The sequence below is a fragment of the Cyanistes caeruleus genome, chromosome 5 (genome assembly GCF_971803275.1).
Source record: "Cyanistes caeruleus chromosome 5, bCyaCae1.hap1.1, whole genome shotgun sequence".
Taxonomy (NCBI): Eukaryota; Metazoa; Chordata; class Aves; order Passeriformes; family Paridae; genus Cyanistes; species Cyanistes caeruleus.
Genome location: NC_141705.1, coordinates 65,917,064 through 65,939,840, shown reverse-complemented (window position 1 = coordinate 65,939,840; position 22,777 = coordinate 65,917,064). Strand labels below are relative to the sequence as shown.

Sequence of the window (22,777 nt, the reverse complement as noted above, 5' to 3'; positions counted from 1 at the left end):
TAAAACATTATGGAATATGTATTATTTTTATCACCCAGAATTCCCCATGTTAAAGGCACAGAGAAAACCATCATTCAGAAGTGGGAAAACAGAGGGACTGTACAAGTGAAATGGAGTTCTGACAAATGATGCTGTGTAGAATATGGGTTCCCAAACCAACAGAACAAAGGCACCCCGAAAAAAAAAAGCAGCAGCCTCAGAGATTGTACATTGCAGCTGAAGCACGGGGGTTTCTGTAGATTCACCTTGTAAACTGGCACACTTACTTGCCAAGGCTGCTGAACTTCTTTCACCTTAAACCACAAAACCTCCCAGTCCTTCCACAGCAATCACTCCATCAAATCAAGACAGACCAAAACATGTTCTTTGCACTGTTCACAATAAGATGAAGTTATGTGCCCAAGAGATACCATTTGAAGTCAGAAGGAACAAGCCAGCAGGTGTAGAAAACTGGTATTTGAAGAAGTGACAAAAAGACAGCAAACTGAAGCCCATGCTTAATACAAAACCCCATGATTAATAGAACACAAATGCAGATGGATATGATAAGCTTGCACTGTCGAAGCTAAAATCATTTCTAACAAAATTCACCACATTTCCAAGAATTCAGTACCACTTGTGGTGGCCACTCCTGATCTCTACATAATATGTCAGCAGTTCAATTGGCAAGAATCTCTTTATCTAGATCCAAGCAGGGAAGAAGTCAAGGTCCCAGTGATATGCAATTCTGTAGCTTCATTAGAAACCTTTCATCCTGCAATAGTTGAAATCCAAGCGAGAAAAGAACCTGTTTGGACACCAACTATCCTTAGTAGCAACGTTTTGCAGCACGCAATTTGAAAAGGTTAACCTGCCAGGCAATAATACAGACAAGAAAAATGAAAAGGAGGGCAAGGAGAATCATCTGCTGCTGAAACTGCTCTTCTACAAAAACAAAGTGATATGAAGATTCAGCCCGTGAAGAACACATTCCTCAACCAGGAGAGAAAAACACAATTCTTAAAAATCTCCTCTGTCGTTCTGATTGGGAACGGTGGGAAAGAACGACACGGACTCTCAAGGGAGTCACAACAGGAGAATCTTCTCTACTTTATTACTCTAGGCTTGTCTAATAGACAGATACGTGGAAAGTACAGAAAGGAAACTCTTATTGCTTAGTAAAGTGCTACATCACCATCATTGGTCAGCGGGGCTCACCACCCCCCCCTGACTTTCTCCTGCAAGGAAAACAAGAGGACAGACAAACAGCACCTGGCAGTTGTTTTCTGTCTCTGAGGATTGTTTTGAAATCCTCCTATGAATTCCCAGGCTAGCTTCTCGGGCAGGACTGATAGGCCATGGGGCCTGCAGTTTCTGCAGCTCTCTGCAGCCTGCTCCAAAGCTAGCATCCATACTCACCACTACATAAGAAATAGAAAATTGACTACAAATCACGTGTTCACTACTTGTTGCTTGTTCACTACTCAGACATCAGAATTACTACCACAATACTAGAAGAACAATCCAAGAAACATATTCCAGGGATGCATTTTAATTCATTTGCTGCTGCCAGCCGTGCTGTGCTTTGCTTCTATCCATCCACCCTGCTGCAAAAAGGTTCAATTGTGTTTTCACCATCACTTCAAATCAGCTCTTTGACTCACAGCTCACCGCAGGCCTCGAAACAGGAGGCAAAGATCTGCACCACTTGACCCTTCAGAACTTCTCACCCATCTATGACCTTTCTGGGGCCAGCTTCAGAAAATGGGGGGGAAGCCATTCCAAGGAACACGACCAAGGAAATCACACAGCACTCGGGACTTGTTCCAGGCATCAAATTTTTAATGGATGATGTGAAGTAACACCGAAGCAATTCCTGTCCACAGAAAAAAAGATTTCAAATGGTTTTGTCTCAAGGACAATCACTGGAGGTTGAAAGTTTCTGGGGCTGAAAGTTACATGAGGTCCTCAACACTGAGCAATCAATATCCCCACAGTCTAAACTGTGAAATTACTACCTGGGCAAGGAGAACATTTTCAGGATTTTCAACTCATCTCAAAGCCTCAGTAGAACTCAACCAGCAGAATTCCCCTGAGATGGCACTGTGCTCTGGAAGCCCTCAAATACTCACTAAAACAGACTTGACTTTCACTAGGACAGCTGCTCATGAAAATCTGGGGTAAAACCTATGGGCAGTGGCCATGTGCACGCATATTCCTTCTTCCCACAGCAGGCACAATCAAATCCTCCTTTGAATGGCCTCCAAGTTGAGCAGCACTCATTGGCACAGCCTCTTCTCCCACAGACAGGCCAGCGAGCAACACGGCAGCGCCAGCCAGGTGGGCAAGGACAAGAGAGAGCAGATGCCAACAAGGCTTGGAAGCTGGGCCAAGGGAGGTTTACGGTGGCCATTGGGAAGAACTTGTGCCCAGCGTGGGCCATCAGATACTGCAATGGCCTGACAGGGGCTGCTGGAGTCATCATTGTGGCACGGGTGCAAGGCAAGCCAGGCCGCAGCGCTCGGGCCCCGCTCTGCTGGCCATACTTGCCGCCATGGCTCCCAGCTTGGACTCAACATTCTCTCAGGGCTCTCTGCAGCCAGGGCGTTCTGTGCTTCTGTGACATCACAGCCTCTGGGGACGGCACGCTGGCTGGCAACTGTCCCCAGCTGTTGCTGCGCCCCAGAGCCCAGGCACAGCTGCTCGCAGAGAGACGCCCAGAGCCTCGGTGCTGCTGGCGGAGCACTATGGCTGCTCACGGCTCCTCCGCGCTGCTGCAGCTTTACGTGCTGCTGCTCTTGGCCCATCCCCTCGACCCTGTGAGCAAACCCGAGAGGAGCACGGGTGCCTCTCCTCTGGTTCCGGAGGATTTCGACCTGGAGGAGAAGGACTCTGCGCTCCTCTGGTGGGCGGCCAGGACACTCCTGCTCATTGACGTGCTCCTCATAGGAATGGCCATGGGATGGGCCCTTGGAAGAAGATTTCAGAGACGCTGGGGAGAGGTGAGGCAGGGGGTGGGGGGTCAGGGGCAGGTGGGATGGGGCAGACCTTGAGGGCCTCTTGGGCACCCTTTGGCCAATGCCCTGCGGCAGAAGGGGCCTGAGCTCCTGGCTGGGGAATGTGGCCCAGGGGCTGAGCTCCATGGACAGCACCAAGCAGAGGCGGCAGAGCTCTGCCTGCTGCAGCCTCTTCCCCGGGCCAGCCCAGCCCAACTGGGCCCGAGTCTCTGTCTCCCAGGCCAAAGGCAGCCCCACAGGTGCCGGCCCCGCTCTGCCTCTCTGCCTCTTCCATGGGGGTCCCTGTGCTTTGCCTTGCAGCGGAATCTCCAGAGCCCTTCGGGCTGTGCGGGGCCCCGCCGCCATCGAAGACAGGGCTGTCCCACCAAGTTGATGCAGCTGCTCAGGCAAAACCGTGACCTGATGCGGCTGCACCTTCGCTACAGCTCTCAGCCGAGGAGGCCAACCACCAAGATGGCGGCAAAAGAGGGCAGTGACAGGAGACTCCGCACCTCCCCACAGCTCTGACCTCCAGCGTCGCGCTCCATCTAAAGAACCTTACGGGGAACGGGTGACCAGTGCCCAGCCCAGGCACTGCGACGTTCCCCACCTTACAAGTTAGCCACACCCCTGTTGTTGTTCGATTCCCCACCACGTTTTCCCCAAGGAGTTGACCTTTCCCTTAGTGTTCAGTTCTAAACAGTTGAAGCATTGAAGTTTCTTAGCCTTAAGATTCTTACCCCATAGTCTTCTAGTAACGTTGGATTGTAGATTTTAGAAGTAGTCAAGTGAATAAAGTTCACGTTTTCTACACGTTGCTGTGTCATTTTCTTGAGGTTGCACCTGAGACCTGGGGACTCCTTGAGAGATGGCTTTGCATGGCAGCTCCAGACTGCCTGCAATGGAGAGCCCCAGTGCCCCAGCAGGCTTTGCAAGAGCACGGAGGGCAGCGGGAAAGAAGAAGGTGGCCAATATTCACCTGCCTCCACCTTCCAAGGAAGCTTGCAGTCAAACCCTGTCTGCCCTTTAGGGGGGACCCTAAAGGCCCCGGCAGGCATCCCCATGGCCCCAGGACGGGGGGCTTGCAGCACTCTGGGGCACCAGGAAAGGAGCAGGATCATCCCTGGAAAGCTGTCTGGAGACAAATCCAGAGACGTCTCCCCTGGCATCCAGGCAAGGGCTGAATTCAGGCAGGCTATTAGATCCACAGGCTGCCTGGGCTATGGCACCAATCAGTCCTGCTTCATAGATTTCGGGGGGCGGGGTTATACATATATATATATATATATATATATATACGCATATATGTATATATGTATCTACATCTGTATTTAGTTCTTTGTATTTATCCTGTTGACCCTCAAATAGGATTAGATTTCATTTTCCTACAAAACAAAACATCTGTTTTTTGATTTTTAGGAATCAACCATCTGTGCTCCCACTTTAAATCACTTCTCTCAAACTCATTCTGCATCTTGCTCCTTTCCAGCACCATCAAATACCTCTGTTAAAATACAGAGCATCAGTGGAAGGACGACAATCTTGTTACTTGCTGAAGAAAGTTAACTTGGATGACATACCTGCTTTTAAAAATCCAAGAGGAACAAAACCTACACATCAGCTTTAGAATTTCAAAAGCTGCTTCCTCAACTCTTCCACACCACTTTACTCTTTGGGGACATTCAGCAGCAATACCAAACAAGCACAGAAAAGAAATGGAAGAAGAAATGCAGATAGTCAACAGCTGACCACCTACCAAAATACATTTTAAATGCAGCTCCAAGTTCTCCAAGAGCAAGTTTGAAGTGTAAATGGAGACACTCACACAAAATTACTACCACTTGGTACTTTTGGCATTTCCTTGGGCTTTCCTCTTCATTTTTTTTTTATCTCTCACCTAAAGCAAGAGAAAAAACCCCAAACAAACACAACCTTTCAGGCAGAGAAAAGATGTGGTTGCTCTTGAAGAAAGCATTTCATTCTGCCTGGAGAAGAAGCTGCTGGGAAAAATATTAGCTTTTAGCAAAATGGCACTGTGCTGTTGCACTTGTTCTAGCACTGGGAGAAAGAATAGGCCCGTCTGTAAGGCTCCTGCAGCTCACCCTGGCTGAGGGTCATTGACCACTGAGCACTGCAGGCATCACTGGCAACAACGATGGTGGAAAATGGGGAGGGAGCAGGATAAATAAATGTTTGCCATTGCCTTAGCCAAAAAAACCCCAGACATCAAAAGCAACCCACCCTCAAAACAAAGCTATGAAAATAGTTTGCCTCTGAATTTAAAGAACTTCAATTAACTCTATGATGTGTGCTTTTGGTTCAGCATTCATCAATCTGAATTTGAATATGCACAGGGTAATGAAAGGTAACTGAGGCTTAAAAATCATGTCTATTGACTTGTGCATAGCCTATACTGAAGCACATTAAAAAGCAGCGTTTTGCTTGAAATCTGCACGGTATTAACTTCATTCAGTCTTACACTCACTAGGTAATTAAATACATGAAGAAATAGATTTTTTTTTTTTTTTTATTAAGAATGCATTATTAATTAGGAAGGCATGGCTTTAGCAGAGTCTGCTGATACCAACATTACTCAGCTAAGTTCAAAGTATGAACACAAGAACTTGATGACAGAAGCAATGTTCATCAGAGCCTCAACAAGAAAGTTGCAGTTCCAAGTTTTTCAGATGTCCTACACTTGCTAAGGCACCTCCAGAAAGAGGAGTCAACTGAAAATAGCACAGGAAATTTGAAACCCATTTCTATATTTTTCTTTTTTTTCCTGAACTTTCTTGTGGGCAACAGAAAACTCCCAATATGTGGAATGCAATGTAGTTTTTATGCCAGAGTCATGAGTCATCCCCTCAGTTCCAACCTGATCCAATGCTCACTTGAATCTTGGAAAGGCTCAAATCAGCAAGATGAAATTAAAATTGTATTCATGAAAGGAGCTCTTTACTCTCCATTCCCCTCCCTCCCCCAAATACATCAGCACCAAGTGAGAAAGGCTCAATTTGAAAGATAATTATTACACAATTAAACTTGGACATAGCTAGTTTGCTACAAGTTCCAGCAGACAGACAAATGAGAGCAGAATCAGAGGTTATCAACCTCAATAGAAATTCCAGCTCATGCTTTCCCCAAAAGCCTCATTTAATTTATCCAGGATTAAAAAATAAAAGAGAAATGAAAAAAAATCACATAAAAGCATTTCACATAGTATATAGTGAAATACTATCATTTCCACCTGAAATATTCATCATCATTATTATGTTTTTCCATAGTAAATTACAAAGTCTCCTGCACCCATCTTCCCAATATCTCATTCTAAGTGCTTGCTACTTTAATCCCTTAGGAAGCAAAAGGAGCCTCAGGTGTCTCTGGATCAACAGAAACTAAACAACACAGCTTGACAAAGTATATCAAATTGTCAATCAACTCAATAAAGAACTCCCACTCCAGAGATAGCTATCACCAGCTGATGAATTTGGCTAGGGCAGGTTTAGTGAAGAAAAACTAGGTCTTTATTACCAAATCAGTTAGGAGTTGTTCTACCGTACTGCCCGTAGGATGGGAGTATAAACACCATATTCTTCACAGCCTCATCCACAAAGAATTCCACCTTCAAATTAAGGCTGCTTTGGAGTTGGACCAAACCAATGAAAACTCACTCATCAAACACAGTGATGGCAGCATGCTCAGTCTTTGCAATACAAAACTGGCAACTAACAGCACATTCCTGATCACATCTCCAAGGCTGAGTGTACAGAACTGCAGTGGTGGCCAGGCCCTCGCTGACTGCCAAACCTCCAGCCATCATCCCTTCCTCTCACAGCGACAGGGCAGAAAATAACAACAGCAGAAACTAGAAAGCTTAAGCTAAAATCACAAAGGTCATTGATGAAACAGACTGGAGTGCTTTAGAAACTAGCACGCAGATTTAGCTGAAAACAAATCTTATTGATCACCAATTACAATGAATACTTAATTCTATCATTCTGCATTATTATTAGACAGTCAGAGACAGCCAAGCTGACCTCAAGCATGCTGAAGCATCGGGGCCAAGCAGTGCACATCTTCCCAGGAGCTGATTTACCCATCGTTCTCAAGTGAATTCACCTGCACACAGCCCCACCGTACAACTGCTAGGCTGCAAAATAAAAAAATAGCTCTGCTTAAGAGTCAAACCCCAGGACATAGACCATATGAAAGGAAGAATGAAACCTGCAGCATTTGGTTGACCTTCAATGCCCTGAGAAGATGACAAATTCCCCAAGATGAACAAGTGCCCAAAATACAAAGCAAAGGACTGACTTTTAGGGATCAAATGTTAAATAGGCCTGTGAAACTGGAGTTGTTAGGTTGCACATGAAAGAAGGGAAAAAAGAAAAAACCACCCCAACCCTCAACTGCAATTTTACATCCCTCTTGGAAAATTTGCTTTAATAAGAGAGAGGAATGGATACAATCTTCCCCTCACCTGGAGATTTTAATCAATTCAAGCCATTTCAAATCTGGCAAGAAAGCCCTACCACAGTCCCCATCAAACAACGTTGCCTTTCATTTTTGCTTCTCATGACTACTTCAGAGCAGTCTAAATAACAGCAAAGAAGGAAATTCAAGTTGCAATTCAAACACTAAGCTCTGGAATCCCACATTGCCTTCAAACACCTGCATGAAACACTAACTTCATGCTCTATGCTCCCTGCTTTCTTCTAGTTTACTGCACAGTGCATTATTTACATAAAACAGAATTTCTTCTGTGGGAAAGGCTTGCATGGTACTTCAAAGCCTGAATAAATCAGGGACTGCAGCTTGAACTAACAAAAAAATCATCCAAAAAATTCCTTTCAATATCTGCATTGTATTACCTTATCATGCTACCTGTCTAGCTGAGTTATTCAGGTATCCACACCAGAAATGACAGACAATGTCTCTCTATGATGATGTGATGTTACTTCAAATGAAAAAAAACAATAAATAAAAATCACAGATTAATTTCCCATACAAATGATGACTCACTACTCCCAAATCCTTCCTTATAGCAGGATGCTCACTTCAGTCTGGAAGTCTTCATGTTGCAGCCTGCAGGAATCAGCTTATTTCCTGTCAAGGGCTGGAAAGCCTTACAGGAACTGGTTTTGGTTGAAGAACTTCTCCAAGGTGCTTACCTGTGGGACTTATCCAGGTAAGGGATGTTAGCTCCCTCTTCTTTGAGGTTCAGTGTCCAACCACTCCTACTGCTGGTAAGAAGAACAGAAGAAACATCTGCCCATAGCAAGGACTGCACTGGTGGGCAAAGTCCAAATTCCATCCTTCAGGGAAAAAGAAACAAAGACTGAGGAATTCATGTCTGTTCAAAATTTCATCCTTGACTACTGAAAGCATTGGAAGCACATGTGTATGTTTAAAAATGGAATTGTCCTCATTTAAGAATAAAAATAATTTGATCCCATCACCATTTTTCTTGGTCCAATCCTGAACTGCAGATCCAAACAGCTGAGAAAGCATGGAATAGTCTGCTGGACAGCATTAAAATGAGCAACTCCTGTATCTTCCTAAGATAAGAACACAAATCACAAAGAAAGGCACTCTGAGAAAAAATTTCTTAGAGGAAGACCTCAATTATTTTCCAGCAAGGCAGGTAATATGCATTTGGCTATTTGTTAGAAAAAAAACCAAAAAACAAACCTGTTTTTATACAAGATTTTACTCATATATTAACTATCACATATTTTGCAAAACAAAAAGAGACCACAGCAAAGTAAAATCCCAATTTTTCCTATATTTAAGCTGTGATAGTATGTCTGAAATGGGAATCCAGAGCCTCACCAGATTAATATCACCACTTGGACCAGAGAATTTGCCATATCCACTTCTTCTGGTTTCGTTCAGTTGGAGCTTCTGTTTGTACAGTGATGATGGCTCTTGAACATTCTGGGATTTAAAGTAGTCCCTGAAGAGATGGCTGACAAAAATATGATGTTACTTTCAAGATGCTTTTTAATTATTTCTACCCTCATCCAGAACCTGCAAACATCTGATCTCCTTCACTATGCTCCAAGCTCATTAAAACTGGAACGCTAAATAAGAATATTCAAAATATTTTGTTTTGCATTGCTAAAGGCACCACTGCAGGTACTTGACTCATCCTTCAGACTGTAAATAAATAAATGAAGTCTAGGACAGGTCAAATAAAGACACTATGTTTTCTGTGTTTTGTTGGGGTTGGTTTTAGAAGACTTAGGAGATTTGAAACAGATCTTTTATTAAGGAATTGTTCCTAAGGGACTTGACTTACAGAAATTAATTTATACTTGGCAGTGCATTTGATTGATTGCAGTTCCTTTTTTTTTCAAATACAAACCAGCATTTTCACTACCAGGTGTGGTGGTTGGAAATGTTGGGACTGTAGAACACTGCAAGGCTAATTTCTCCTCCAGTCTCCATCATTTTTATGTAGCTCAGCATTTTCTCATCCTTACTGAGATCTGCTGCAAATTTAAAATACCCTAACAGGGCTGAGAGAGTATTGCAACAGTGTTTATCTAGTGTATCATTACAGTTCTTGTTACCCTAATTCCACAGTTCTGAGCAACAACTCTCATTTTATGGGCAGGTAATTGAGCTCTATGATACATGAATTGATTTGCAGGGGAAATACATTAAAACCTGGCTGGAAAAGAAAATTATTCAGGATCTTCACTCTGATTGCCTTTTACAGCTACCACTCTAGGACCACTGAAAGAGCTTACTTTAGCTCATGTCAATGAAGCTACAATTCAGTGTTTGTCCAAAAAATGTTCACATTCTAAAATGAAGGTTACTGTGGTTTCCTGAGTTATAAAGGCAGAATTAAAGATTACTGCAGATTCTTAGATCAGGACCACTTCCCAGCTCAAGAACTATTTAGTGGGAAGAGCCAAGGCAAAAGGCAGCATTCAAGCAAGTGTTGCTGATCAAGTGAGTTATGGGTTCTACATGAAAATGTTAGCAAGGGTGATCCAGTCAGATCTCATGTCTGCCTGTGGTTCAGCACTGCAGCTGCTAACACCCAGAGCACCAGATCCAATCACTCCTGAGGAGCAGGTTTGTTCAAGCAGGCACTGTTGTTTCAGGACCAGTGAAAGACAGGACAGAGACAAAATTGATAGTACTCCCTCAGTGCAAACAGAACTTGCCCTGCGACAAATTTGCTCCTCTCTGGCCCTACTTTTAACATCCCTGCTCTCAAATTCCTATTTTTAGCAGCTTCTCATAAAAGGCATTCTTACTCAGAGAAGTGAATGTTAGAAGTGTTCATTTGAATGAAGCAAACAATTAAGCAACATCTTCCCTAAAGTGATTTTGTAAAAGTTATGGTTTAGTTTTCTTCCTAATTGCTTGGAAAAATCGGATTGGCGCAGGAAATGGGAAGGGTTGGCTAAAAGGAGTCAGCTGATGGGAAGCAGCCAGTAACTCCTGCTGCTGCTGACCTGCTGCAACTCCCAGGTAAGAGGACAAGTGCCTCATTTGTAATCAAGTCTATATAAAACACAAAAGAGGCAGAAGGACAAACCTGGTTCATAAAGGCAGCAGTCTGTGACCAAAAGCAGCAGAGTCAGCAGCCAGTGTTTCACTCCTGATGAGAGCCCACTTGCAAAAGTTCCACTTGAGTACCTGCTGCAGAGCAGAGGCTGTTCTTCATTGATGTGTCAAACCATGACAGCCATACTTCTGTTGCTATTCAAAGAACAGGGATAAACTCCGGGGTTTGTTAGGTTTTAAATAGTTTCCAATTTCAGGCCTAATAGAAGGCAAAATGGAAAATATCACATGTAATAGGACTTAAAAATAGAAATATGGAAGAACACAATGTTATACTCATGTTACCTATTACTTTTTTCAGCTGAGCAAAGTCTTCACAAACACTATAAATACATATCTTTTTCCCCCAATGAAAATAATAATAAAAAAATCTGTCTTGTAACCTGAAAGAAAAGAGATAAAACCAAAGCAAACCTGATTCTTGTAAACAGAAAATGTTGCTTAAAAATTGAGTTTGGGGAGCATAAATATTTAATTGCCTTGAGCATGTCTTAGGAATTCACATTTACTCAAAATAGTGTCAAGAGCAGACAAAACTGCAAAACAATCTCTTTTAGTAGGAAATACCTTGTGAGAATCAAGTGTTTTCTTATCATCTTTCACTGTTTCACTTGATGTCTGAATCTTCTAACTCCAACTCCTAGAACAGCATCAGTGGGGGAGAGAGACAATGAACACTCCTTCTGTTATTTGACTGACTGCAAGGTTTAGACATGTAGAGTATTAATAAAAATAATTTATTCTCACAGGGTTTTGTCAGAATAACAAGCTGGTAGCTTTAAATATGGTTAAGAAAATTTTATGTATGTTAGGAAAAAACAAACAAAAAGAAACATTTGCAGTAGTAGGACAAAACCATCATAAAAAAGGTATATAGCAGATATACATATTTATATTCATATATATATATCTCCAATTTCCCAAAGCATTGCTCTAAGAATTAGACAAAACTGGCTACAAAATTCAGATTTTTTAGGTTATTTATTGACTGTAAAGTGAATCCTGACTGACAATAAATATCACTGGGGAACATTAATTATTAAATATACATTGTCCAATCTTTAACAAATCAACTTTAGTAAGAACAGTTTTAAATCTAAAAATAAAAACAATTTCCAAGACACTTATTTTAAGTAATTGCACTAAGAAATAGTAAGACCTTATATATAGTTAAATGACTAGCAGCCAACTCACATCATCATAGTAAGAATAATATATATGTACTGCAATTTTAAGTGTTATGACTTCAAGAACTTGTAGTAATAACCAAGCATTACTTGCTAAATAACACAAAATTTGTCTGATTAAGTCTGTTTAAAAGAATATGCAATGGGAATAACTAAGAGCTGAAATTAATGGTGTTAGCTTGTAAAGACAGAAATTTACTTCTTACAAGTAGGAAAACATGCAATATATTCCTATACTTAACACATGTTCATAGTACAGACATTCCTGTTAATAAATTTCAGGTTAAAATTGACAAATGTGACATGTTCTACTATATGGAATTTCTTCAAGTGACTGTTGTTCCATCGGACAACACAAACTAAAAAATGTCCTGCCTCTCAGAAATATTATTCTGTTTCTACTCTTTACTTTATTTTTTTTTTTTTTTTTTCACTTTTAGAAAAACACAGATTTTTTTTTTTTTAGTATTAGAAAAATATAGGACAAAAACAAGGCTTAAGTTTTAGATAGGGAAGAGAGAATAAGGAGATGCTTTATAAGCTGAAATATTTTTCTCTTAAAGCTATGGAGATGGACAACCATGTTCTGAAAAAAACTCCTTTAATTCATGACAGAGTATATTGGGAAGCATGGAGTGTTCAAAGTGTGGATTTTGAGTAAAAAGTAGAGTAATTGTGATACAGTGAGGCGCTGGAACAGAGTGGAGTGAAGATTTGAGGCCTTGAGGGCAATGAGAAAACTGTTTTCCTGCGAAGCTCACAGAGACAGATGAAGAGGACTCATGGCCCATACACACCTCAGAGTGATGTGAAATGGGAGGAGTGAACTGATGGCAGATTTCCGGGCAGCTGGCATCAAACAAATAGAAAACTATAACAGAAATATTTTTCTTGTGAGAAACTCCATAGATTAGCAGAAGAAGATTTCTGTTTCTATACAAACACTGATAAAGAGACTCTAGCAAGAATTGGGACTGTTTTAAACACCAAAGTTCCAAAGTCTTTTGTCTCTATCTTGTCATGTGAACAAGGGAATGCTGGGTAGTGCAGGATAAAAGGGTTTTCTGAAAGTTTATTCTGGTGTTCTTATTCTTGTAGTTTTGTGAATAAACTTTCTTTATTCCTTTTAAGTTTTAAGCCTGTTTTGCTCTTGCTCTAATCCATATCTCACAGCAAGAAATAAGTAAGTTTTCTAGTATTTTTTCAGTTACTGCTTTAAAACCACGACAACTGTGTTTTCACCATCACGTCAGATCAGCTCTTGGACTCACAGCTCACCGCAGACCTCGAAACAGGAGGCAAAGATCTGCACCACTTGGCCTTTCAGAACTTCTCACCCATCTATGACCTTTCTGGGGCCAGCTTCAGAAAATGGGGGGGAAGCCATTCCAAGGAACACGACCAAGGAAATCACACAGCACTCGGGACTTGTTCCAGGCATCAAATTTTTAATGGATGATGTGAAGTAACACCGAAGCAATTCCTGTCCACAGAAAAAAAGATTTCAAATGGTTTTGTCTCAAGGACAATCACTGGAGGTTGAAAGTTTCTGGGGCTGAAAGTTACATGAGGTCCTCAACACTGAGCAATCAATATCCCCACAGTCTAAACTGTGAAATTACTACCTGGGCAAGGAGAACATTTTCAGGATTTGCAACTCATCTCAAAGCCTCAGTAGAACTCAACCAGCAGAATTCCCCTGAGATGGCACTGTGTTCTGGAAGCCCTCAAATACTCACTAAAACAGACTTGACTTTCACTAGGACAGCTGCTCATGAAAATCTGGGGTAAAACCTATGGGCAGTGGCCATGTGCACGCATATTCCTTCTTCCCACAGCAGGCACAATCAAATCCTCCTTTGAATGGCCTCCAAGTTGAGCAGCACTCATTGGCACAGCCTCTTCTCCCACAGACAGGCCAGCGAGCAACACGGCAGCGCCAGCCAGGTGGGCAAGGACAAGAGAGAGCAGATGCCAACAAGGCTTGGAAGCTGGGCCAAGGGAGGTTTACGCTGGCCATTGGGAAGAACTTGTGCCCAGCGTGGGCCATCAGATACTGCAATGGCCTGACAGGGGCTGCTGGAGTCATCATTGTGGCACGGGTGCAAGGCAAGCCAGGCCGCAGCGCTCGGGCCCCGCTCTGCTGGCCATGCTTGCCGCCATGGCTCCCAGCTTGGACTCAACATTCTCTCAGGGCTCTCTGCAGCCAGGGCGTTCTGTGCTTCTGTGACATCACAGCCTCTGGGGACGGCACGCTGGCTGGCAACTGTCCCCAGCTGTTGCTGCGCCCCAGTGCCCAGGCACAGCTGCTCGCAGAGAGACGCCCAGAGCCTCGGTGCTGCTGGCGGAGCACTATGGCTGCTCACGGCTCCTCCGCGCTGCTGCAGCTTTACGTGCTGCTGCTCTTGGCTCATCCCCTCGACCCTGTGAGCAAACCTGAGCGCAGCACGGATGCCTCTCCTCTGCTTCTGGAGGATTGTCATCTGGACGAGTCGGACCCTGAGCGCATCCGGTGGGCGGCCAGGACATTCCTGCTCATCGACCTGCTCATCATAGGAATGGCCATGGGATGGTCGCTCGGAAAAAGAATTCAGAGACGCTGGCGAGAGGTGAGGAGGGGGGTGGGGGGTCAGGCAGGCGGGATGGGGCAGACCTTGAGGGCCTCTTGGGCACCCTTTGGCCAATGCCCTGCGGCAGAAGGGGCCTGAGCTCCTGGCTGGGGAATGCGGCCCAGGGGCTGAGCTCCATGGACAGCACCAAGCAGAGGCGGCAGAGCTCTGCCTGCTGCAGCCTCTTCCCCGGGCCAGCCCAGCCCAACTGGGCCCGAGTCTCTGTCTCCCAGGCCAAAGGCAGCCCCACAGGTGCCGGCCCCGCTCTGCCTCTCTGCCTCTTCCATGGGGGTCCCTGTGCTTTGCCTTGCAGCGGAATCTCCAGAGCCCTTCGGGCCGTGCAGGGCCCCGCCGCCATCGAAGACAGGGCTGTCCCACGGAGCTGATGCAGCTGCTGATGGACAACCGCGACCTGATGCGGCTGCTCCTTCGCGACAGCCCTCAACCAACCACCAAGATGGCGGCAAAAGAGGGCAGTGACAGGAGACTCCGCACCTCCCCACAGCTCTGACCTCCAGCGTCGCGCTCCAGCTACAGAACCTTACGGGGAACGGGTGACCAGTGCCCAGCCCAGGCACTGCGACGTTCCCCACCTTACAAGTTAGCCACACCCCTGTTGTTGTTCGATTCCCCACCACGTTTCCCCCAAGAAGTTGACCTTTCCCTTAGTGTTCAGTTCTAAACAGTTGAAGCATTGAAGTTTCTTAGCCTTAAGATTCTTACCCCATAGTCTTCTAGTAACGTTGGATTGTAGATTTTAGAAGTAGTCAAGTGAATAAAGTTCACGTTTTCTACACGTTGCTGTGTCATTTTCTTGAGGTTGCACCTGAGACCTGGGGACTCCTTGAGAGATGGCTTTGCATGGCAGCTCCAGACTGCCTGCAATGGAGAGCCCCAGTGCCCCAGCAGGCTTTGCAAGAGCACGGAGGGCAGCGGGAAAGAAGAAGGTGGCCAATATTCACCTGCCTCCACCTTCCAAGGAAGCTTGCAGTCAAACCCTGTCTGCCCTTTAGGGGGGACCCTAAAGGCCCCGGCAGGCATCCCCATGGCCCCAGGACGGGGGGCTTGCAGCACTCTGGGGCACCAGGAAAGGAGCAGGATCATCCCTGGAAAGCTGTCTGGAGACAAATCCAGAGACGTCTCCCCTGGCATCCAGGCAAGGGCTGAATACAGGCAGGCAATTAGATCCACAGGCTGCCTGGGCTATGGCACCAATCAGTCCTGCTTCATAGATTTCGGGGGGCGGGGTTATACATATATATATATATATATATATATACGCATATATGTATATATGTATCTACATCTGTATTTAGTTCTTTGTATTTATCCTGTTGACCCTCAAATAGGATTAGATTTCATTTTCCTACAAAACAAAACATCCGTTTTTTGATTTTTAGGAATCAACCATCTGTGCTCCCACTTTAAATCACTTCTCTCAAACTCATTCTGCATCTTGCTCCTTTCCAGCACCATCAAATACCTCTGTTAAAATACAGAGCATCAGTGGAAGGACGACAATCTTGTTACTTGCTGAAGAAAGTTAACTTGGATGACATACCTGCTTTTAAAAATCCAAGAGGAACAAAACCTACACATCAGCTTTAGAATTTCAAAAGCTGCTTCCTCAACTCTTCCACACCACTTTACTCTTTGGGGACATTCAGCAGCAATACCAAACAGATACCAACATTACTCAGCTAAGTTCAAAGTATGATCACAAGAACTTGATGACAGAAGCAATGTTCATCAGAGCCTCAACAAGAAAGTTGCAGTTCCAAGTTTTTCAGATGTCCTACACTTGCTAAGGCATCTCCAGAAAGAGGAGTCAACTGAAAATAGCACAGGAAATTTGAAACCCATTTCTCTTTTTGTCTTTTTTTCCTGAACTTTCTTGTGGGCAACAGAAAACTCCTAATATGTGGAATGCAATGTAGTTTTTATGCCAGAGTCATGAGTCATCCCCTCAGTTCCAACCTGATCCAATGCTCACTTGAATCTTGGAAAGGCTCAAATCAGCAAGATGAAATTTCAATTGTATTCATGAAAGGAGCTCTTTACTCTCCATTCCCCTTCCTCCCCCAAATACATCAGCACCAAGTGAGAAGGGCTCAATTTGAAAAATAATTATTACACAATTAAACTTGGACATAGCTAGTTTGCTACAAGTTCCAGCAGACAGACAAACGAGAGCAGAATCAGAGGTTATCAACCTCAATAGAAATTCCAGCTCATGCTTTCCCCAAAAGCCTCATTTAATTTATCCAGGATTAAAAAATAAAAGAGAAATGAAAAAAAATCACATAAAAGCATTTCACATAGTATATAGTGAAATGCTATCATTTCCACCTGAAATATTCATCATCATTATTACATTTTTCCATAGTAAATTACAAAGTCTCCTGCACCCATCTTCCCAATATCTCATTCTAAGTGCTTGCTGCTTTAATCCCTTAGGAAGCAAAAGGAGCCTCAGGTGTCTCTGGATCAACAGAAACTAAACAACACAGCTTGACAAAGTATATTAAATTGTCAATCAACTCAATAAAGGTTTTCCACTCCAGAGATAGCTATCACCAGCTGATGAATTTGGCTAGGGCAGGTTTAGTGAAGAAAAACTAGGTCTTTATTACCAAATCAGTTAGGAGCTGTTCTACCGTACTGCCCGTAGGATGGGAGTATAAACACCATATTCTTCACAGCCTCATCCACAAAGAATTCCACCTTCAAATTAAGGCTGCTTTGGAGTTGGACCAAACCAATGAAAACTCACTCATCAAACACAGTGATGGCAGCATGCTCAGTCTTTGCAATACAAAACTGGCAACTAACAGCACATTCCTGATCACATCTCCAAGGCTGAGTGTACAGAACTGCAGTGGTGGCCAGGCCCTCGCTGACTGCCAAACCTCCAGCCATCATCCCTTCCTCTCCCAGCGACAGGGCAGAAAATAACAACAGCAGAAACTGGAAAGCTTAAGCTAAAACCACAAAGGTCATTGATGAAACAGACTGGAGTGCTTTAGAAACTAGCACGCAGATTTAGCTGAAAACAAATCTTATTGATCACCAATTACAATGAATACTTAATTCTATCATTCTGCATTATTATTAGACAGTCAGAGACAGCCAAGCTGACCTCAAGCATGCTGAAGCATCGGGGCCAGGCAGTGCACATCTTCCCAGGAGCTGATTTACCCATCGTTCTCAAGTGAATTCACCTGCACACAGCCCCACCGTACAACTGCTAGGCTGCAAAATAAAAAAATAGCTCTGCTTAAGAGTCAAACCCCAGGACATAGACCATATGAAAGGAAGAATGAAACCTGCAGCATTTGGTTGACCTTCAATGCCCTGAGAAGATGACAAATTCCCCAAGATGAACAAGTGCCCAAAATACAAAGCAAAGGACTGACTTTTAGGGATCAAATGTTAAATAGGCCTGCGAAATTGGAGTTGTTAGGTTGCACATGAAAGAAGGGAAAAAAGAAAAAACCACCCCAACCCTCAACTGCAATTTTACATCCCTCTTGGAAAATTTGCTTTAATAAGAGAGAGGAATGGATACAACCTTCCCCTCACCTGGAGATTTTAATCAATTCAAGCCATTTCAAATCTGGCAAGAAAGCCCTACCACAGTCCCCATCAAACAACATTGCCTTTCATTTTTGCTTCTCATGACTACTTCAGAGCAGTCTAAATAACAGCAAAGAAGGAAATTCAAGTTGCAATTCAAACACTAAGCTCTGGAATCCCACATTGCCTTCAAACACCTGCATGAAACACTAACTTCATGCTCTATGCTCTCCAATACATAGAAGCCATTTATTTGCATAGCCTTTGGCTGCTAAAGCTGGAACCTGCATTTCTAGGAGCAGATGGGCCTGATTCTCACCTTCCCCTGACACACATGAGCAGTGTGGGCCCTGCCTTTCTGGGCACCTCACACTTACTTGTTTCAAACTCTTGACTTTGCTCTCTGGAACACTGCCCTTCCTGAATCCAGCCCAAGCTACAAAGCAGCCACACACCTGCTGAAGTTGCCATTCTTGACATCTGCCTCTCCCCATCAGGATGCCTTGCAAAAACAATTAAGATCCAATGCTGCCCGTGTCTGCTGCAAGGAGGAGCTCTCTGGCTTTTTTACTCCTATCTTTACAACATTCTCTTTCTAAGGTCATGACAGCTGGGTACAAATACAGAGCAACACCTTGAAGCATTAACAAACAGAAGCAACAGAAAACAGAAGCTGCTGCATTTCCTGTGGCCATTTGAGGGTGAAACTGCAAGTGTGAAAATATTGCAGTTCTGTCATTCAGGAAGAAGCACACGTTCCAAAGGAAATCCATTCAAAGCAGATTATACAGCATAGATTTGTTATCCATTTGAAGTTATTAACTGGAAGACAAAGAAAGATTTCTTTGGTAGCCTCACAGGTTTATCTTCACCATTTTTAATGGAACAGTTTCTCTGCTTTAAATATAAGTGGTTTCTTTCCCCCAACAGTCTCATCTCCCTCCTCACCAAGCTGATACGGAATAGAGGAGCACAGATCGTGTGAGGAACAGGTTAGGAATTACATAAATGGACTTACCATGTGGCTACAGCTGATATTTCCAGCTCTGTGGCCTAAGAGCATCCATCCAATGTCCTGCCAGTCCAGCACTTCCTGATGGTATTTGCAGCCACTGCTTCCACAGAAGTCAGAACAACGCACTTCTCCTTTGAGGTCATCTGGCTGCTCCAAGTGCAACAATGGAGCCAGCAAGTTCCAGTTGCAAGGTCAGCATTACAAATTTAAAACCTTCCTGTTACAAAAGGTAAAGGCTCTCCAATCCTGCTGGAAACAAGAGCTTTGAAGAAACCTAACTCTTCCTACTTCAGCCCGCTTCCACCTTGACGGTATCAGCTTTTTTAGATAATAAAGGATTGTCTGTAGATTACTGTGGATTAAAATTAGAACTGCAAACCTTAGTCTTAAGTTTGATGGTGTGAGGAAGGTGATGGTCCTTCTTCTCCATCCCTGGAATCACCATCATGCACTGTCTCCACTATCTCCAAGAGGTACTGTTTTTTTCAACGTGGATAAACTATTTTATGAAGTTTGGAACAGGGAGAATGGCTGCCTTCCATACAAATCAAACAGGTTCCATTTTCAAGTGATTACAATTGTATCAAAGTCTTCAAACCCAAATAGGTGTACCTCTGTGAAATATAGAAGCCCTTATGAAAGGCTCACTCAGAAGGTGTGAATAGAATAAAAAAGAAATTCATTATAAAAAAATGAAGAAGGAAAAAACCTTCATTCCCAGCACTGCAGAATTCCACCTGAGTAAAATCTCACTCACTTTACAATGAAAGGAAAATATTTGAGTGGTGGTGGCAGGGACAAGGCAAGGATATACGGTGCCAGGGAGGATTCTGCACTTAGAGATGCTGAGTATCCAGCCAAGAGACAGAAATTCATAGCAGAGCAAGCTTCTACAAACTGAAAATACACTTGGCTCGGGTAGGTTTCAGGCCACAACTTTGATTCTCCAGAGGCCAAAATAAAGAACTGTTCAGTCCTTTTTCCTCCCCAGCTCATTCCTGGGTTCGCTCCTCCACAGTTGGTAAAAGAGAAAAAGAGTCTCATACAGAACAAGGATGTAGGAGCTTTTCCCCCCGTGGCAATTAATGTGAAAAAGGTGAAAGAAAAATACCTGCTCTGCATCTTGTGTTTATCTGCCATGTTAAACCACATTCTGAGTTCAGCTCTTCTCAGAGGTACTTACTTTCTAAAGTTTACTTTCATTTTTTGGGTCCAAAAGGTATTACTACAAGTAAACTTCCTCCTGAACAGTCTGCCAGAGAAGAAGAAACAGCAGTGTTCTCTATCTGCCACCAAATTTTACATCCTGTCCTATAATCTTATTTCCATAAGCTCAAAGTCATTGGGGAAGGCTGAGAAGGGTCTACATTTGTGCATCCTAGCAGGATTCTGGGCTGGAAAATATCTCTGCCTAGTGTTCTTGGCTTAGTGGATCCCAATGACTTTACACCACTGAGGGTCTGCACTCATTTGTACTAAATGAATGTAAGGACACTTCCATTAGAAATACAAATTTACAGATGCATTGCCCCACAGGCCTGTATGAGTAGCTCTACTTTAGGAGAATTATCAGATGATATGGCTGAAGATAATTTATGGTATCTGTGTCATGAACACAACCCTACAGCCTTGGAATATAGTTTCTAGCAATAAAATATTTGGCATGCCATGTGCAATGGTGGCCAAAAAGAAAATTAATGTCATCAAAGATAAGGGACCCTACCAGCATTTTAGGAGAAGCCTTATTAAGATGGAATTCTCTATTTCAGCTCATTGTGAAGTTGTTTGATGTCTCAGTGTCACATCTAATACTCCTGACCAATGACACGAGACACTGTACACAGGTTTCAGTGAGTGCAAAGATGTGTTCCTATGCATCACTTTTCTACTGGAGTTACCATGATGAGAAACTCTGCTGTTAACCTGTCTTTGGATTTATGCATCTTTTCTCTGCTCTTGATCAAATCTAGGATAATTTTTATAAGATCAAATAGAGAGAGAGGCTGGAAGAATAGCTCATCTGAATGCAAATGAGCTCCTTCTCCCCCCTACACATCTCTCAAGGCTTATCTTTTTATTACTCTCACAGAAAGCAGGACAGTCTGCTTAGAGCCAGGGGCTAAATCAGAAAGGACTTGAGAAGCCACTGATAACATGGCACTTTCAGAATATATTCTCTACTCTAAGCTCCAGTGACTAAGGGTGAATCATAAAATTGTACAAGCTTAGGATCTGTTTTTTACATGAAGACTTATGAAAATTTAAGTGTACTTTATCACCTGAAATCAACTTTTATCTTGAACATCTACAACACACTACAGTCATAGGCCAGAAATACGACTGCCAGGGAATAGAAATGAAATAGAACTTTTACTTACTAGATTTGAGGTTTTTTGCCTTGCTTTAATAATTTGAGCTCTGCCATGGTGACAGTGATGCAGTACTAGTAGCTGGGTTTCCCAAGAGTCCTATCATGTTTATTTAGGTTCCCAGAGGAAATAGAAGTGAAGAGCTAAATCAGTACCACCCATCATAAAGCTGGGCATGCACAGATGGATGCAAACACACTCAAGCCTTCCAAAGCACCAGCTTTCTACCCCACCTCCAAACCCTAAAGGAGCACCCAGACCAGGCACCACAAGGAGCTGATGGTTGCAGCTCTTGTCTCTTTGAAGCCTACACCAAGTAGTTAATAATTCCACCTCAAATGCATTCTGCATCTTCTGTTCACCTCTGCAGTTTTGCTGCTACAAAACAGCACCCAGCAACAATTTCACTACAAATGTACTGATGTTACAATTCACTTCAAAACAATACCTGGGCCTGCTTCTTTTCAAAGCCTGTTCAATTTTTAATGTAAAACAGAAAAATAACCACTCTTCACATGGATCATCACTGTTAAGCCTTGCCTACGTTCTTAGCTTTTCTTATTTAACTTACAGGATAATGAAACGTATTGAAATGGGATTTCAAGGTAGACAAGGGATGGGAAGGTATGTGTTGTTTGAGAATCCTCAATATCAGCAGACAATTTGCTGAAGCCGAATCATTTTTCTCCCAAGCAAAATAACCACTTAGTGTTTTTATCCTCCCTGGTGTTTCCAGCAAGAGCACTATTAGCTCTGTAAATACAGAGTTACTGGCTATTTGAATGTATACATTTAACAAACTATTTCATTATTAGGACACTCTGCTGAAGCAGTATTGTATTTTTAAAAATGCTTAAACAAAATACTTGCTTTATGAAGGAAAAGTGTTTTGAATCACAATTTTGCCCTCCTTTATCCTTATTAAACAGCATTGATTTCCTAGTCTATGGGTAAATGGTTAAACTGAATGTGGCACAGATTTGCTGTTGCTGCTGAATACATCTTCTGCTATACTGCCAATTATCAGAGGAAAATTTAAAATCAAAAGATGTTGTTAAGAAAAATAACCAACATTATTTCTTCTTGACCCTTGAGTGCTAAGGTTACTTTTCAATCTCTTCTATTATTCCTCACTCTCAGAACAGAGCAAGCCTGGTCTTGTTATATCTAATCCAACTCCAAGTGCCATTTCTTTCCAACTCATTTTCACAACTTACACCTCTTTCAGTTGTGACTTTTTTATCATTTGTAGCTTTTGTTTGTTTGTTTCCCTTCAGCCACAGGTAACAAATTCTAGGTCATGTGAAATATAAACCAGATAGATATAGTACATCAGCTATGGGGGTTTGGGGTTTCTTTTCCTTTTCTGGATAGTTACCACAGGTAACAACAATTTCCCTACTTCTCCCACACAAAAACCAGCACAAGCTTCCCAAAATGCAGTTTTTGAAAAGGCATG

General features: G+C 43.0%; 1 protein-coding gene and 1 long non-coding RNA gene across 3 annotated transcripts; one reads left to right on the top strand and one right to left on the bottom strand.

Annotated features, from left to right (window-relative positions):
- The first annotated feature begins 2,679 nt into the window (after positions 1 to 2,679).
- LOC147653204 (uncharacterized) lies at positions 2,680 to 3,786 on the top strand. The gene is made up of 2 exons (XM_086890958.1): positions 2,680 to 2,981; positions 3,297 to 3,786. The coding sequence occupies exons 1-2, from the start codon at positions 2,727 to 2,729 to the stop codon at positions 3,501 to 3,503; spliced, it is 462 nt and encodes a 153-aa protein (XP_086747084.1). The 5' UTR covers positions 2,680 to 2,726; the 3' UTR covers positions 3,504 to 3,786.
- A 2,324-nt stretch (positions 3,787 to 6,110) lies between these two features.
- On the bottom strand, positions 6,111 to 13,933 carry LOC147653203 (uncharacterized). 2 transcript variants are annotated; one of them, XR_015287040.1, is made up of 9 exons: positions 13,489 to 13,933; positions 13,021 to 13,232; positions 11,130 to 11,202; positions 10,534 to 10,761; positions 8,808 to 8,943; positions 8,435 to 8,533; positions 8,147 to 8,290; positions 7,847 to 7,932; positions 6,477 to 7,125 (listed from the first exon to the last, which is right to left on the bottom strand). It is a non-coding gene; the product is annotated as an uncharacterized LOC147653203 (long non-coding RNA). The 2 variants fall into 2 exon arrangements; XR_015287041.1 differs by lacking the exons at positions 13,021 to 13,232; positions 13,489 to 13,933 and adding an exon at positions 12,547 to 12,620 and having other exon boundaries at positions 6,111 to 7,125.
- Between the last annotated feature and the right edge of the window lie 8,844 nt (positions 13,934 to 22,777).

Coding starts and splice junctions, on each gene's coding strand:
- LOC147653204 (XM_086890958.1), top strand. CDS start 2,727: ATGGCTGCTCACGGCTCCTCCGCGCTGCTGCAGCTTTACGTGCTGCTG. Junction 2,982..3,296: donor TTCAGAGACGCTGGGGAGAG/GTGAGGCAGGGG, acceptor TTTGCCTTGCAG/CGGAATCTCCAGAGCCCTTC.